The sequence below is a fragment of the Microcaecilia unicolor genome, chromosome 4, assembly GCF_901765095.1.
Source record: "Microcaecilia unicolor chromosome 4, aMicUni1.1, whole genome shotgun sequence".
Lineage (NCBI taxonomy): Eukaryota > Metazoa > Chordata > Amphibia > Gymnophiona > Siphonopidae > Microcaecilia > Microcaecilia unicolor.
The window spans coordinates 249020647-249034992 of NC_044034.1; the positions used below are offsets into that span (position 1 = coordinate 249020647).

The 14346-nt window shown below is 42.8% G+C and overlaps 1 protein-coding gene across 8 annotated transcripts in view; it reads right to left on the reverse strand.

The window, feature by feature from the left end:
- TSGA10 (testis specific 10) overlaps nucleotides 1–14346 on the reverse strand; it is a 302307-nt gene that overhangs the window by 32567 nt on the left and 255394 nt on the right. For all 8 annotated transcript variants that reach the window (XM_030201396.1, XM_030201399.1, XM_030201397.1 and 5 more), the window contains 2 exons: nucleotides 7009–7211; nucleotides 1141–1245 (listed from right to left, as the gene is read on the reverse strand). In XM_030201396.1, the coding sequence (XP_030057256.1) occupies nucleotides 1141–1245; nucleotides 7009–7211 (308 nt within the window). The remainder of the gene's footprint in view (nucleotides 1–1140; nucleotides 1246–7008; nucleotides 7212–14346) is intronic.

Sequence of the window (14346 nt, forward strand, 5' to 3'; positions counted from 1 at the left end):
GATGTAATAAGATAAAGTCTATTTCAAGATCCAAAGGCTCCCAGAGATTTACACATCTATGCCCGACATGGCCATGTTTCGCCTTGGAACGGCTGCATCAGGGGCTAAATTACTAGCTGGTGGAAAATGACAAACGTCACCACATCTGGTCCAACTGACAAGAAGATTACATTGCTTTTAATCTTGTCAGTTGGACCAGACATGATGAAGAGCTGATTTGGCTACTTGCCCTAAATGTGGAGATACTCCAGCAACTTTGGTGCATATGTTTAGGACTTGAGTTAGTATAGTCCTCCTAAAGGAACGAACTAACTTAATTGTTTTCTCTTATTGGTAAATTCATCCCATTGCGAGCTGACATTTTATTATTTTTTAATTTTGTTTCATTGGGATTGTGAAATGGACCTAATTTATTTATGTACAATGCATTCTTTGTGGCTTGGTGATGCCATTTGTTTCATTGGTGACAACAGGACCCTTCTTCCATTACATTTTGGGAGAACAAACTTTTTTATTTGTTGAAAATGGAAAGGTTGGATGCCAGGTTTGGCTCTCCTAAGGTCTGGCGTCAATTCCAACAAACATGGTCCTTGTTTTGGGACTCCTTATCACATACAGCCTGGAGTTCATTACTGAATATGTAAACTAGAGCATATTATTTTGAGGGGGTGGGTGTGAGCAGGTGGGTGGGATTTGATATATGCATCTCAGATGTCTCCTGGCTTGGGTCATTGTAAAGGAATAACACAGGTGACTCAGGTTGCGATGAACTTTTTTTCTGCAGATTAGGTGTTGGGATTTGAATTTGGGGTAGTGGTGGAGTAGGGGGATATTGAGCTCATTTAACTACAAAACTGGTCACTTATTTTTTTTCAATACTGTAACCTGTGATTTATTTTGTCTTTTTGTTGTGACTTTAATACAAATTATATAAAACAAAAAATACAGAGTAGCATGTTTAGCTATGAATTTCACAAATGTTTGTTAACTTAAGTCACTTAAGATTTTATATCTATCTATCTATCTATCTATCTATCTATCTATCTATCTATCTATCTATCCATCTATCTAGAGAGAGATACATTCAGGATAGTTTTATATATTGAATAATATTGAAAACATGAAATAACATTCACTTGCCTTTCAAAGCGCTCTGTTTCCAGCTGTCTTTTGGAAAAATCGATCTCTGCTTCCTGCTGACATATTTTGTTTCTAAGCTGAGTTAACTCTCGACTTTGGTTAACACTATGAAAAACATAAAATTGCTTTAGGTTATAAAAAACAATCCATCTGTATGCCTTTTAAACACCTATAGTGTTTAAAGATATCCCTAGCAGTGGGGAATATATACATGCTCATGTAATTCAAAATATTTAATAATTTCCTCACTTTTAAGATTTAATGGTTCAGGTTCAATATTATGCCTATTTACTTTTCCAGTTTCTATAGAGTGTTCCGAAAGATCAATGCAAGGCAAAGGCCATGTGTAGTATAAATCAAAGTTGTTTACCTGTAATAACTAGAAACTTATATGAATGATATTATCTGATGTTTCTGATATGGAGCATCTCCTACAGCAGTGGTTCTCAATCCAATCCCCAGGACACTCCCAGCCTATTTGGTTTTCAGGATATGCACAATGAATATGCATGAGATAGATTTGCATACAATGGAGGCAATGAATGAAAATCTCTATCATTAATATTCATTGTGGATATTTTGAAAAACATTTTGGCTGTGTGGGCTGAGAAACCACTGTCTTAGAGCATTTTGGATAAACTATTCTGGACATGTGTAGAAATATGTACACATACGCACAGCTTCAGAAGGAGAAGATTAAGGTATGTGTGACTGGTCAGTCTTCTAATGGTTAGTGCAGTGGGCTGAGAACCTGGGAAACCATGTTCAATTCCCACTGCAGCTCCTTGTGACTTTGGGCAAGTAACTTAACACTCCAGGTACAAATGCTTAGATTGTGAGCCACTAGGAAGAGAGAAAGTACCTGCATAGAACCAATGTAAACCGCTTTTATTGTACCACAGAGAGACGGTATATCAAATCCCAATACCCCTTACCCTTCTCTCCTTCATAAATACCCTTTATGGGGTAAGCATCTTTGCTTTCGCCGAAGACAAGAAGGATAACCAGCCACATGCGTGTAAATCCTTAACTAAGAACAGTTTTCTAGTGAAAGGGAGCAACAGGGCTGGTCTTAGGGCAAGGCGACCGCATAGGGCCCCGCGCTCATGGGGGCCCCATGCGGCGTGCCTGAGGTCGCCCCGCCCGCCGCTCCCACCCCCCCCGACGATCGATCGCTTCCTACCTTAAAAAAAAAATTTGAGAAGCGCCGAGTAGCAGGCAGCGCCTCGCGTCTGCCCTGCTAGTAAAAATCTCATGCACGTTGTCGGGCCTTCCCGCATTGAGTCCCGCCCTCCTCTGAGGTAACTTCCTATTACCTCAGAGGAGGGCGGGACTCAATGCTGCATGTGGGAAGGCCCGACGACGTGCAGGAGATTTTTACTAGCAGGGCAGACGCGAGGCGCTGCCTGCTACTCGGCGCTTCTCAAATTTTTTTTTAAAGGCAGTGGTGGGTCGGGGGTACTCAGATGGGAGAAGGGTGTGGGATGGGGGTTCTCAGTTGGGGGAGGGGGTAAGGGGGACTCAGATGGGAGAAGGGTGTGGGGATGGGGGTTCTCAGATGGGGGGAGGGGGTAAGGGGGACTCAGATGGGAAAAGGGTGTGGGATGGGGGTTCTCAGATGGGGGGAGGGGGTAAGGGGACTCAGATGGGAGAAGGGTGCGGGGTGGGGGTTATCAGATAGGGGGAGGGGACAAGGGGGACTCAGATGGGAGAAGGGTGTGGGATGGGGGTTCTCAGTTGGGGGAGGGGGACAGATGGGAGAAGGGTGTGGGGATGGGGGTTCTCAGATGGGGGGAGGGGGTAAGGGGGACTCAGATGGGAAAAGGGTGTGGGATGGGGGTTCTCAGATGGGGGGAGGGGGTAAGGGGGACTCAGATGGGAGAAGGGTGCGGGGTGGGGGTTCTCAAATGGGGGGAGGGGGCAAGGGGGACTCAGATGGGAGAAGGGTGTGGGGTGGGGGTTCTCAGATGGGGGAGGGGGTAAGGGGGACTCAGATGGGAGAAGGGTGTGGGGTGGAGGTTCTCAGATGGGAGAAGGGGGCTGGAACTGGGGTTTGAGAAGGGGCCATATGGGACATGGGGGCCATGCATGGAGCTGGTGGGAAAATGGGGCATGAGTGGGTCAGGTGGGAGAATGGTTCTGGGGCTGAAAAGGGGCGCCCTAATACAAGGCATGTGGATGAAGGGGGCTGGAACTGGGGGCTAGTACTGGGACTGGAGGCTGAAAAGGGGCAGGGCCTTAAACTGTAGGAACTGGGGGCTGAAAAGGAGATAGGGAGAAGTGGCTGGGGCTGAAGCTCGGGACGTGGGAGAAAAGGGCTGGGGCTGAAACAGGGGACTGGTGGGATAGTGGGGCTGGAACTAGGGGCTGAAAAAAAGGGGCAGAGAGAGGGGCAGATCCTGGATGGAAGGGGGAGCGAGAGAGAGGGCAGACCCAGATGGATGGGAGAGAGAGGACAAATGGTGGATTGAAGGGGCAGAGAGAAAGGGCAGACAGTGGATGGAAGGGATAGAAAGGGCAGACAGTGAATGGAAGGGGGAGAGGGCAGACAGGGGCAGATGGTGGATGGAAGGGGCAGGGAGAGAGGGCAGACATTGGATGGAGGGGACAGCAGAGAGGGCAGACACTGGATGGCAGAGAGAGAACGAAGACAGATGCTAGATGGAAGGAAGACAGTGAAAAGAAGATGAGGAAAGCAGAAACCAGAGACAACAAACTGGAAATAAAATATATATTTTTTATTTTTTTGCTTTAGGATAAAGTAGTATTGTAGCTGTGTTAATAAATGTTTATAATAGAACATGTAAACAAGGTAATCTTTTTATTGAACTAATTTTAATACATTTTGGCTAACTTTTGGAGAACAAAACCCCCTTCCTCAGGTCAGGATAGGATACTGTAACAGTACTATACTGCATTGACCTAAGGAAGAATGTTTTGGCCTCTGAAAGCTAAATGTAGTAGTCCAATAAAATGGTATTATTTTATTTTCTATATTTATTTTATTTCTATTTGCTAATTTTTAAAGTGGTGATTGATATTTGTTAGTTTTTTTCAAATTTACATCTGCTGTCTTTATATTTTGCACAGTACTAGGGGACATTTTCTGTTTCTGTGGTGTTGCATTGTATGTAGAGTCTGGCATCTTGGGGGTTCAGTTTAATTTTTGTCTAAATAGAAAGTTTAAATATTACTACTTATTCTATAGTGGATTAGAGTGTATCTGTGTTTGTGAAAAAGACATGGTTTTCAGTTGGCATTGACTGTGCAGGATCGACAAGCCCTGGAGCTGGGGGCCTTGGAGCTCGGAGGGAGGGGTGGCCAGCCCTGGAGCTAGGGTGGGGGTGGATCTAGGGTGGAGGCGGAGTTAGGGTGGGGGCGGGGCTAGGGTGGGGCCCCATCAAATTGGTCTGCATAGGGCCCCGCACTTGCTAAGACCGGCCCTGGGGAGCAAAACAACACAATGACTGACAATGGGCAAAAAAATAAGTATTTGCTGAGTGAAATCCCTTTGCCTATTTACACATTGAGGTAAATGTTTCAAAAATGTAACTTTGGCAGAGACACGATATAAGATGTGCTCAAGAAGCACAACATTAACGTTACAATATTGAGAGAAACCCAGTTCTCAGAGGCATAGAGGCTGGTACAGGTTAGTTCAGGCTACACATTTTACTGGATAGGAAAAGAAAGGCAAACTAACACATGGAGTGGGCTTTACTATTTGTACAAAGATGTAATGAATACATTTCCAACAGGAATAAACAATATTTCCAAGGTAGGCATGCCACAATCACAAGTGACTACATACTTACCAAGGCTCACATCGATGAGGTCAAGGATGACTTCCAAGAGCAACTGTGCACAATCTAAAAGAACATACCTCATCATGACAAACTGATCCTCATGGGGACTTCTATGCCAGAACTGGCTGCAATGTAGCCTATTAGGGCACCATGGCATTGGGAAAGCCAACTCAAGTGATCTAGCTTCTAACTACAAGCTCTGAACACGATTTTATAATCACTAACACCAAGTTCTAGTAGCTAAAGAAGTAAAAGACACCTATAAGCAATCATCATGTGACACAGAACAATTCTGAGATCTGTTTCACAAATGTTAATATTAGCTTCAAGGCCACTCATACATGGGCACGATATTCCCTGGTGATTTGTTCCCATAGTATGAGAGATGAAAACTGCTTGTCCATTCACAGATGTCTCTCCAATTTTCAACTAGAAATGCAACATCAGAGACAGAAACCTTAAAAGAAATTAAACATCACTAGACTTAAAGATCTAAGAATTCAGAAGCAGTTGTAATATGGACTTCAGCAGAAATAGTCTGAAATAGCATCAAGCAAATTTCACACTGCAATTTAATCTCTGCAAGTGCTATTAAATGGGCAGTATTCACAATGGAGAAGAGTAGTTAGTGGGGTTCCTCAGGGGTCTGTGCTAGGACCGCTGCTTTTTAATATATTTATAAATAATTTAGAGATGGGAGTAACTAGCGAGGTAATTAAATTTGCTGATGACACAAAGTTATTCAAAGTCGTTAACTCACGACAGGATTGTGAAAAATTACAGAAGGACCTTACGAGACTGGGAGACTGGGCAGCTAAATGGCAGATGACATTTAATGTGAGCAAGTGCAAGGTGATGCATGTGGGAAAAAAGAACCCGAATTATAGCTACGTCATGCAAGGTTCCATGTTAGGAGTTATGGACCAAGAAAGGGATCTGGGTGTCGTCGTCGTCGATAATTCACTGAAACCTTCTGTTCAGTGTGCTGCTGCGGCTAGGAAAGCGAATAGAATGTTGGGTATTATTAGGAAAGGTATGGAAAACAGGTGTGAGGATGTTATAATGCCGTTGTATCGCTCCATGGTGCGACCGCACCTTGAGTATTGTGTTCAATTCTGGTCGCCGCATCTCAAGAAAGATATAGTAGAATTGGAAAAGGTGCAGCCAAGGGCGACTAAAATGATAGCGGGGATGGGACGACTTCCCTATGAAGAAAGACTAAGGCGGCTAGGGCTTTTCAGCTTGGAGAAGAGATGGCTGAGGGGAGACATGATAGAGGTATATAAAATAATGAGTGGAGTGGAACAGGTGGATGTGAAGCATCTGTTCACGCTTTCCAAAAATACTAGGACTAGGGGGCATGCGATGAAACTACAGTGTAGTAAATTTAAAACAAATCGGAGAAAATCTTTCTTCACCCAACGCATAATTAAACTCTGGAATTCGTTGCCAGAGAACGTGGTGAAGGCGGTTAGCTTAGCAGAGTTTAAAAAGGGGTTAGACGGTTTCCTAAAGGACATGTCCATAAATCACTACTAAATGGACTTGGGAAAAACCCACAATTCCAGGAATAACATGTATAGAATGTTTGTACGTTTGGGAAGCTCGCCAGGTGCCCTTGGCCTGGATTGGCCGCTGTCGTGGACAGGATGCTGGGCTCAATGGACCCTTGGTCTTTTCCCAGAGTGGCTTTACTTATGTACTTATGTCAAGAATTGGCCTTATTTTATAAACATAGGACACATAAAAGCTGCTGAAAATTTGTACACTATTATCGATGGGAGATTACCATTATTAGAATACTTTTACTTCTCAAGAAAGTCTTGCTATATATGTTTATTAGTATATCTGTCAATGTAAGTGTTATGACTTTTGGAACAGTCTGTACATTATGATGTGCACTTTAGCATAAAATGAGAGGAAGTCTAACATGGACAAATACAAAAGTACTGATAGCTTTTCTTGTAAAACTTTTCTTTTCTGTAGTGGGTGTTTTGACTTATTTGCAAGTTTAACATAGCTCATCAGATAATGCAGTTCGAAAATGTTGTGTTGTACTCACAGTTTGTTTTCAGCCAGGGTCAGTTTCTCTTTAAAAAGCTGTATTTCTGCCTCCATCTCTTGTGTTGTCATCTGAGATTGAAATTCTTTTTCTCGATTGGACACCAGCAAACATTCCAGGTTCTTTGTGGAAATTCTTTCACTTGCAAGCTGTTTTGTAAGGAGTTCTATTTCTGAACACGCAGATTCTAAATCACGTTGTACCTGGAAGACACATGTGGCTATATTTACTTTCATTTTTGCAAAATATCAAAACTACTACTACTACTACTATTTAACATTTCTAAAGCGCTACTAGGGTTACGCAGCGCTGTACAATTTAACATAGAAGGACAGTCCCTGCTCAAAGAGCTTACAATCTAATGGACAAATGTATAGTCAGTCAAGTAGGGGCAGCCAAATTGGGGCAGTCTAGATTTCCTGAAGGGTATGAAGGTTAGGTGCCGAAGGCAACATTGAAGAGGTGGGCTTTGAGCAAGGATTTGAAGATGGGTAGGGAGGGGGCTTGGCGTAGGGGCTCAGGAAGTTGATTCCACGCATAGGGTGAAGCGAGGCAGAATTGGCTGAGCCTGGAGTTGGCGGTGGTGGAGAAGGGTACTGAGAGGAGGGATTTGTCCTGTGAGCAGAGGTTACGGGTGGGCAGGGCCAGTCTTAGCAAGTACGGGGCCCTATGCAGACCAACTTGGTGGGGCCCCATCCTAGCCCCCCCCACCTAGCTCCACCCCAAGGTATTAAAATTGTTTTAAAATATATGATACAAGCAACAAATGAGCTCCTTTTATTAACAACCATATGTAGATCCTTCAAGAGGTAGTGTGTCATGATTTAGGCTCTACACCCTTTCTGATGTTTTGGTGCCACTTCAGTAAGGCAATACACAATCTCTCCACTGCAAAACACTATACACAAACTTGTGCAAAAACACACTCATAACCTTACCAAACCATAACAACACTAATTCCAAGGATAGGATGAGCTACAACCTTATGCATGGAAAGGCAGCACTATAATTACACCGGGCTCTAAAACACCAATACACTACCTAATGAAAAAACAAAACAAAACAAAAAGGGCTGCAAATACTACACACTAGCAGAATACTGCACCTTGATCACACATGAAAAACACATGACACAACAGATATTTACAAAACAAAGTTAAAATGCAGATGACCTCAAGAACCATCTCTGCATATTTATGCTGACCATGCCCCTCACTCTAAACTATCTTTGAAGTGACAAAAAAATATATATATATCAGTGCTGCCTAGAATTATATCTAAAAACTTAAGATGTCCTCTGGGGGGGTGGAAGCCATTTCTTTATTTCTCTGAATTTCTTTCACTTTTTAAGAGTATTTTTCTTTTACTCATCAAGCCTCTTGGGGATCTAATACCTCTGCAATATCTCTATTCTTCTCCCATTATTACCACTCAAATTTCTGTGATCAGAAGAGAGCCAGATTTACTTGTTGTAGCTAGATTACTTAAATCAGAGGATTAAAAGATAATTTGTTCTCACTAAAATCTAACTGGACAGAACTGAGTATGCCAAGTAACAGAACTTGAGTTATACATAAACTTTCCCACCAGTATTTTGGTTCTAACACTAAAATTTTCAGCAATTAAAAATACCTCCACCCCTTTTTCCTCGTTCAGTGATCGCACACTTGCTACCGTGCAGCTGGTTGGTCTCCTCGTTGTTCTAGCGGGCGTTCGCTGCCGCTCTGTTTATTGAAACATCTCTAGTTTTTTTTTCTTTTCTTTTTGCCATTCTTCAACTCCTGCTTTGCAGAAACAGCCAGAACACGGGAATAGCTGAGACAGAAATTCAAAGCTAGTGGAGAGGTTTTTGTCAAGGGCTCCGAACTTTCACCGTCCTGCCTCCTGGCTGCACACTTCTGGCCAACGCTAGAAAAACACCATCCCAGCATCGCTCGCTCGTGGATTCCTGGTACATTGACACGTTCTGATCCGATTTGTGCCACCCTGTTCAGATTATTTGGCTTCTTTGGTCGCGACCGAATCCAAGATTGTAAAAGTTGTATATGTCAGATTAGCAGTGACCTGTGGAACTTGTCTTGTATTTAATTTTGAGGCATCTGTTATATAATAAGAAAGCTTGTGTGTTTTCTCAGTGTTTTAGGCAAGGTGGAACAGAGGCGGGGGGGGAGGAGGCGGAGTTGAGGCGCGCCGCGGGGCCCCTTTGAGCGCGAGGCCCTAAGCGGTCGCCTCAGTTGCCTCAGCTTAAGACCGGCCCTATGGGCGGGAATGTAAGGGGAGATGAGGGTAGAGAGGTAATGAGGGGCTGCAGACAGTGCATTTGTAGGTAAGAAGGAGAAGCTTGAACTGTATGTGGTAATCTGATCGGAAGCCAGTGAAGCGACCTGAGGAGAGGGGTGATATCAAAACCAATAATGGTGGTTGTGACAGCTCCTCATCTGGAGGCATAACACATTTCATGCATCATACAACTATACATTGCAATTCTTTTTCCTCATACTAGTATATGAACATGAAAGTCAAAGGGGTCTTTGACTAATGATGGTAGTGTGTGCTATTTGCTGCAGAGCCCATTGTATTCCTAAGGCTCCTGTGGCAGATAGCATATGCTGTAAGTAAATGATCCCTGAAGATTCTTATTATAGGCCAAACGTGCAGGCAGTGAATACCAGATGTAGGTTTATTACACATCATTTACATAATGTTAAAAAGATTAATAAAAGCAATACTGGGGTAAGAAAATGGCAGCTATAAATGTCAGATGATGTAGAAAAATTAATTGGTTCTATGTAGCCATTTTCTGCAGGCACTTCCTGTACATACACTAAAACCCACTATGAACTCCTGCAAACTTAAAAGGTAATTTTACAAAGCATTTGCATGTGTAAAATATGTTTTTCATGCAGAAAATGGCTATTATAAAATTGTATGAGGGTATACAGTACCTAAGTAAAAGCAGGCACACAAAAAAACACAGGGGGCAATTCTATAACTGGGCACCAGGATTTAGGCGCCCACTGTATGTGGGCTGTGAGCCTGTTCTATAAGAACACTTACCGTGTTGAGGCCTTTATAGCACAGTGCATTAGGCTGTTAATGCGTGGTTTAGCATACGGTAACAGCTACTAATTGCTTTTGTAGTATTTTTAAAGTTACTATGCTCTAAGTCGTGCATTAAGGGAATTTTGTGTTGGGAAGGAACTAGGTGGGGCATGGATGTGTACAGTGTACAGCAATTAATACACTGCACTTATTGCGTGTTAACCAGCTAATGCACAGTTGGCGCAGGACCACTTACTGTCTCCTAAATAGGAGGTGCTAAGGGCTCGATTCTATATATCACGCCTAAAAATGGATGCAAAATGAAAACGCCTAAGTGTATTCTATAAAGTATGCCTTAATTTAGGCGAACTTTATAGAAAAAGCCTAAATGTCCACACGGTTTATAGACCACACTGAGTGGCCGTCGACACGACTAAATTTTGTTGCGGGCATTTACGCCATATTTTACTCGGTGTAAATGCAGACGCCTAAATTATGGACAGGTGTATTCTATAACAACGAAAATAGATTTTTTAAAAGCCCATTCCACACCCATGGCCATCCCCCTTTTCAATTATGCAACATAGAATTTACATGCATCATGTTATAGAATACGCTTAGTCAGTTGTGCGGGTAAATTCTAATTATTGCCAATTAGTATCAATAATTGCTTAAGTGGCAATTATCAGCGCTGACTGGTTCATTAACTAATTAAGTTGCGCATGGAAATACAGAATACAACTGTATTTGCACACACAAGACGCACTATATAGAATCTTGAGGTAAGTGCCTGCGCTAAATACAACCTGATTACTATGCACTAATACAAATGTTAAAGCATGACTTGAAATGGAAAATGCTAGACACACCCTTAATAGTTGGTGGTGGGAAGGGGTATTACTGAAGGTTTGCCTAGAGCACCAGATACCATTGAGCCAGCCCTGTGTCTATATCTCCATCTGATAGTATGTAGAATCTGCCTGGACCCTTAGCCTTAAAAGCTCTGTGTGTGGGGAAGTCCCCATGTCCCTGCCCCCCCCCCCCCCCCCCCCCCGTAATATATTTATCACAGGCTTTAGTTTATTTCCAGTCTACGATACTGGCTTGTGATGTCATCAGACTGCACTGTGCCTGAAAGACTTTTGCTTGTTTTGCATCTATGAAGGACTTTTGCCTGTGACCCCGACACTGATTATCCAGTGACACTTCTGGTTCATTCTAGAGGTATGCAGTAACCTTGGGCAAGGATATTTTGCTTATTCAGCCCCAGACTGCTTGGAGCTTCAGGACTTGGAAGGCTATCCAGATGATGTCAAACATACTTGTGCTATGCAATATCAATAATAGTGCATGAACCAATAATATATGAAGATGATATCATAAGAACATAAGTATTGCCATACTGGGACAGACTGAAGGTCCATCAAGCCCAGCATCCTTCCAACAGTGGCCGATCCAGGTTGCAAGTACCTGACAAGATCCCAAAACAGTACAATACATTTTATGCAGCTTATCCTAGAAATAAGCAGTGGATTTTCCCCAAGTCCATTTTAATGATGGCTTATGGACTTTTCTTTTAGGAAGCTATCCAAACCTTTTATTTAACCCCCTCTAAGCTAACTGTGTTTACTGCATTCTCTGGCAATGAATTCCAGAGATTACACATTGAATGAAGAAATATTTTCTCCAATTTGTTTTAAATGTACTACTTTGTAGCTTCATTGCATGCCCCCCTAGTCCTAGTATTTTGGGAAAGAGTAAGCATAAGTACATACGTAAAGCCACACTGGGAAAAGACCAAGGGTCCATCGAGCCCAGCAGCCAATCCAGGCCAAGGGCACCTGGCAAGCTTCCCAAACGTACAAACATTCTATACATGTTATTCCTGGAATTGTGGGTTTTTCCCAAGCCCATTTAGTAGAGGTTTATGGACTTGTCCTTTAGGAAACCGTCTAACCCCTTTTTAAGCTCTGCCAAGCTAACCGCCTTCACCACGTTCTCCGGCAACGAATTCCAGAGTTTAATTACACATTGGGTGAAGAAAGAATTTCTCCGATTTGTTTTAAATTTACTACACTGTAGTTTCATCGCATGCCCCCTAGTCCTAGTATTTTTGGAAAGCGTGAACAGACGCTTCACATCCACCTGTTCCACTCTACTCATTATTTTATATACCTCTATCATGTCTCCCCTCAGCCATCTCTTCTCCAAGCTGAAAAGCCCTAGCCTCCTTAGTCTTTCTTCATAGGGAAGTCGTCCCATCCCCGCTATAATTTTAGTTGCCCTTCGCTGCACCTTTTCCAGTTCCACTATATCTTTCTTGAGATGCGGTGACCAGAACTGACCACAATACTTAAGGTGCGGTCGCACCATGGAGCGATATAACGGCATTATAACATCCTCACACCTGTTTTCCATACCTTTCCTAATAATACCCAACATTCTATTCACTTTCCGAGCCGCAGCAGCACACTGAGCAGAAGGTTTCAGTGTATTATCGACGACGACACCCAGATCCCTTTCTTGGTCCGTAACTCCTAACATGGAACCTTGCATGACGTAGCTATAATTTGGGTTCTTTTTTCCCACATGCATCACCTTGCACTTGCTCACATTGAACGTCATCTGCCATCTAGCCGCCCAGTCTCCCAGTCTCGTAAGGTCCTTCTGTAATTTTTCACAATCCTGTCGCGAGTTAACGACTTTGAATAACTTTGTGTCATCAGCAAATTTAATTACCTCGCTAGTTACTCCCATCTCTAAATCATTTATAAATATATTAAAAAGCAGCGGTCCTAGCATAGACCCCTGAGGGACCCTACTAACCACCCTTCTCCATTGTGAATACTGCCCATTTAACCCCACTCTCTGTTTCCTATCCTTCAACCAGTATTTAATCCACAATAGGACTTTTCCTCCTATCCCATGACCCTCCAATTTCCTCTGTGGCCTTTCATGAGGTACCCTGTCAAAGGCCTTTTGAAAATCTAGATACAAGCGATTCACATCTACCCATTCCATTCCACTTTATAGACCTCTATCTTATCTCCCCTCAGCCATCTTTTCTCCAAGCTGAAGAGCGCTAGCCACTTTAGCCTTTCCTCATAGGGAAGTCGTCCCATCCCCTTTATCATTTTTGTTGCCCTTCTCTATACCTTTTCTAATTCCACTATACCTTTTTTGAGATGTGGTGACCAGAATTGCACACAATATTCAAGGTGTGGTCGCACCATGGAACGATACAAAGACATTATAACATCCTCATTTTTGTCTTCCATTCCTTTCCTAATAATACCTAACATTCTATTTGTTTTCTTAGCCACTGCCGCACACTGAGCAGAAGATTTCAATGTATCATCAACAAAGACACCTAGATCCCTTTCCTGGTTGGTGACTCCTAATGTGGAGCCTGGCAGCACGTAGCTATAGTTCGGGTTCCTCTTTCCCACATGCATCACTTTGCACTTGCTCACATTAAGCATCATCTGCCATTTGGATGCCCAGTCTCGTAAGGTCCTCTTGATTTGAAAGACTTTTGATAAGGATTTATATAAAAGATGCACCTGCAAAAGGCACAGGGAGCAGTCATCCGAACACCAAGAACATCACAAGGACCAAGAACATCAACAGAATAAGTTTCCTACCACCTGCCTGCAATGCCAGCTGCCTATGTAGACAACCTGATATTAAAAGACTGATGTTGTATACCTTTTATTCTATTCTAAAGTCTGTGAACACTCTGGACTCTTGGGTAGTTTTGCCATAGCAGTGTGTGCTGGGATTTCACCTGGCTTCTGTAAATGTAATCATCATGCTACATATTTGTTTCAGGAACTTTTAAATTATAATCTTTTCTATTTCACTGTGTTTTGCCCATCCTATGTAAATAATTTTATATATTTATAGTGCACTTAAATCCTAGACGGATTACAATAAAAAAACATACATAATATAAAATAAATAAACAGTCCTCACATACAAATAACAGATAACATCTTCCTCCAAATGCTACAACAGTATGTAAACTGCTTTGATTGTAACCACAAAAAGGCAGTATATAAAATCTCATTCCCCATCCCATCCCGTACTATAAAAGTTGTCACATAATGCAATTTATCTGCCCGTCAATAAGCTTGCAAACAGAGATAAGTCTTCAGATGTTTTTTAAACTGAGAGATGTCACTGCACACAGGGCCGGCGTTGGGGAGAGGGAGGGGGCGAACAGGGCAGCTGCCCTGGGCCTCACAGCTCCAGGTGGCCCCGTGGTCTAGGCATCACTTCCCCTTCTCCCCACAA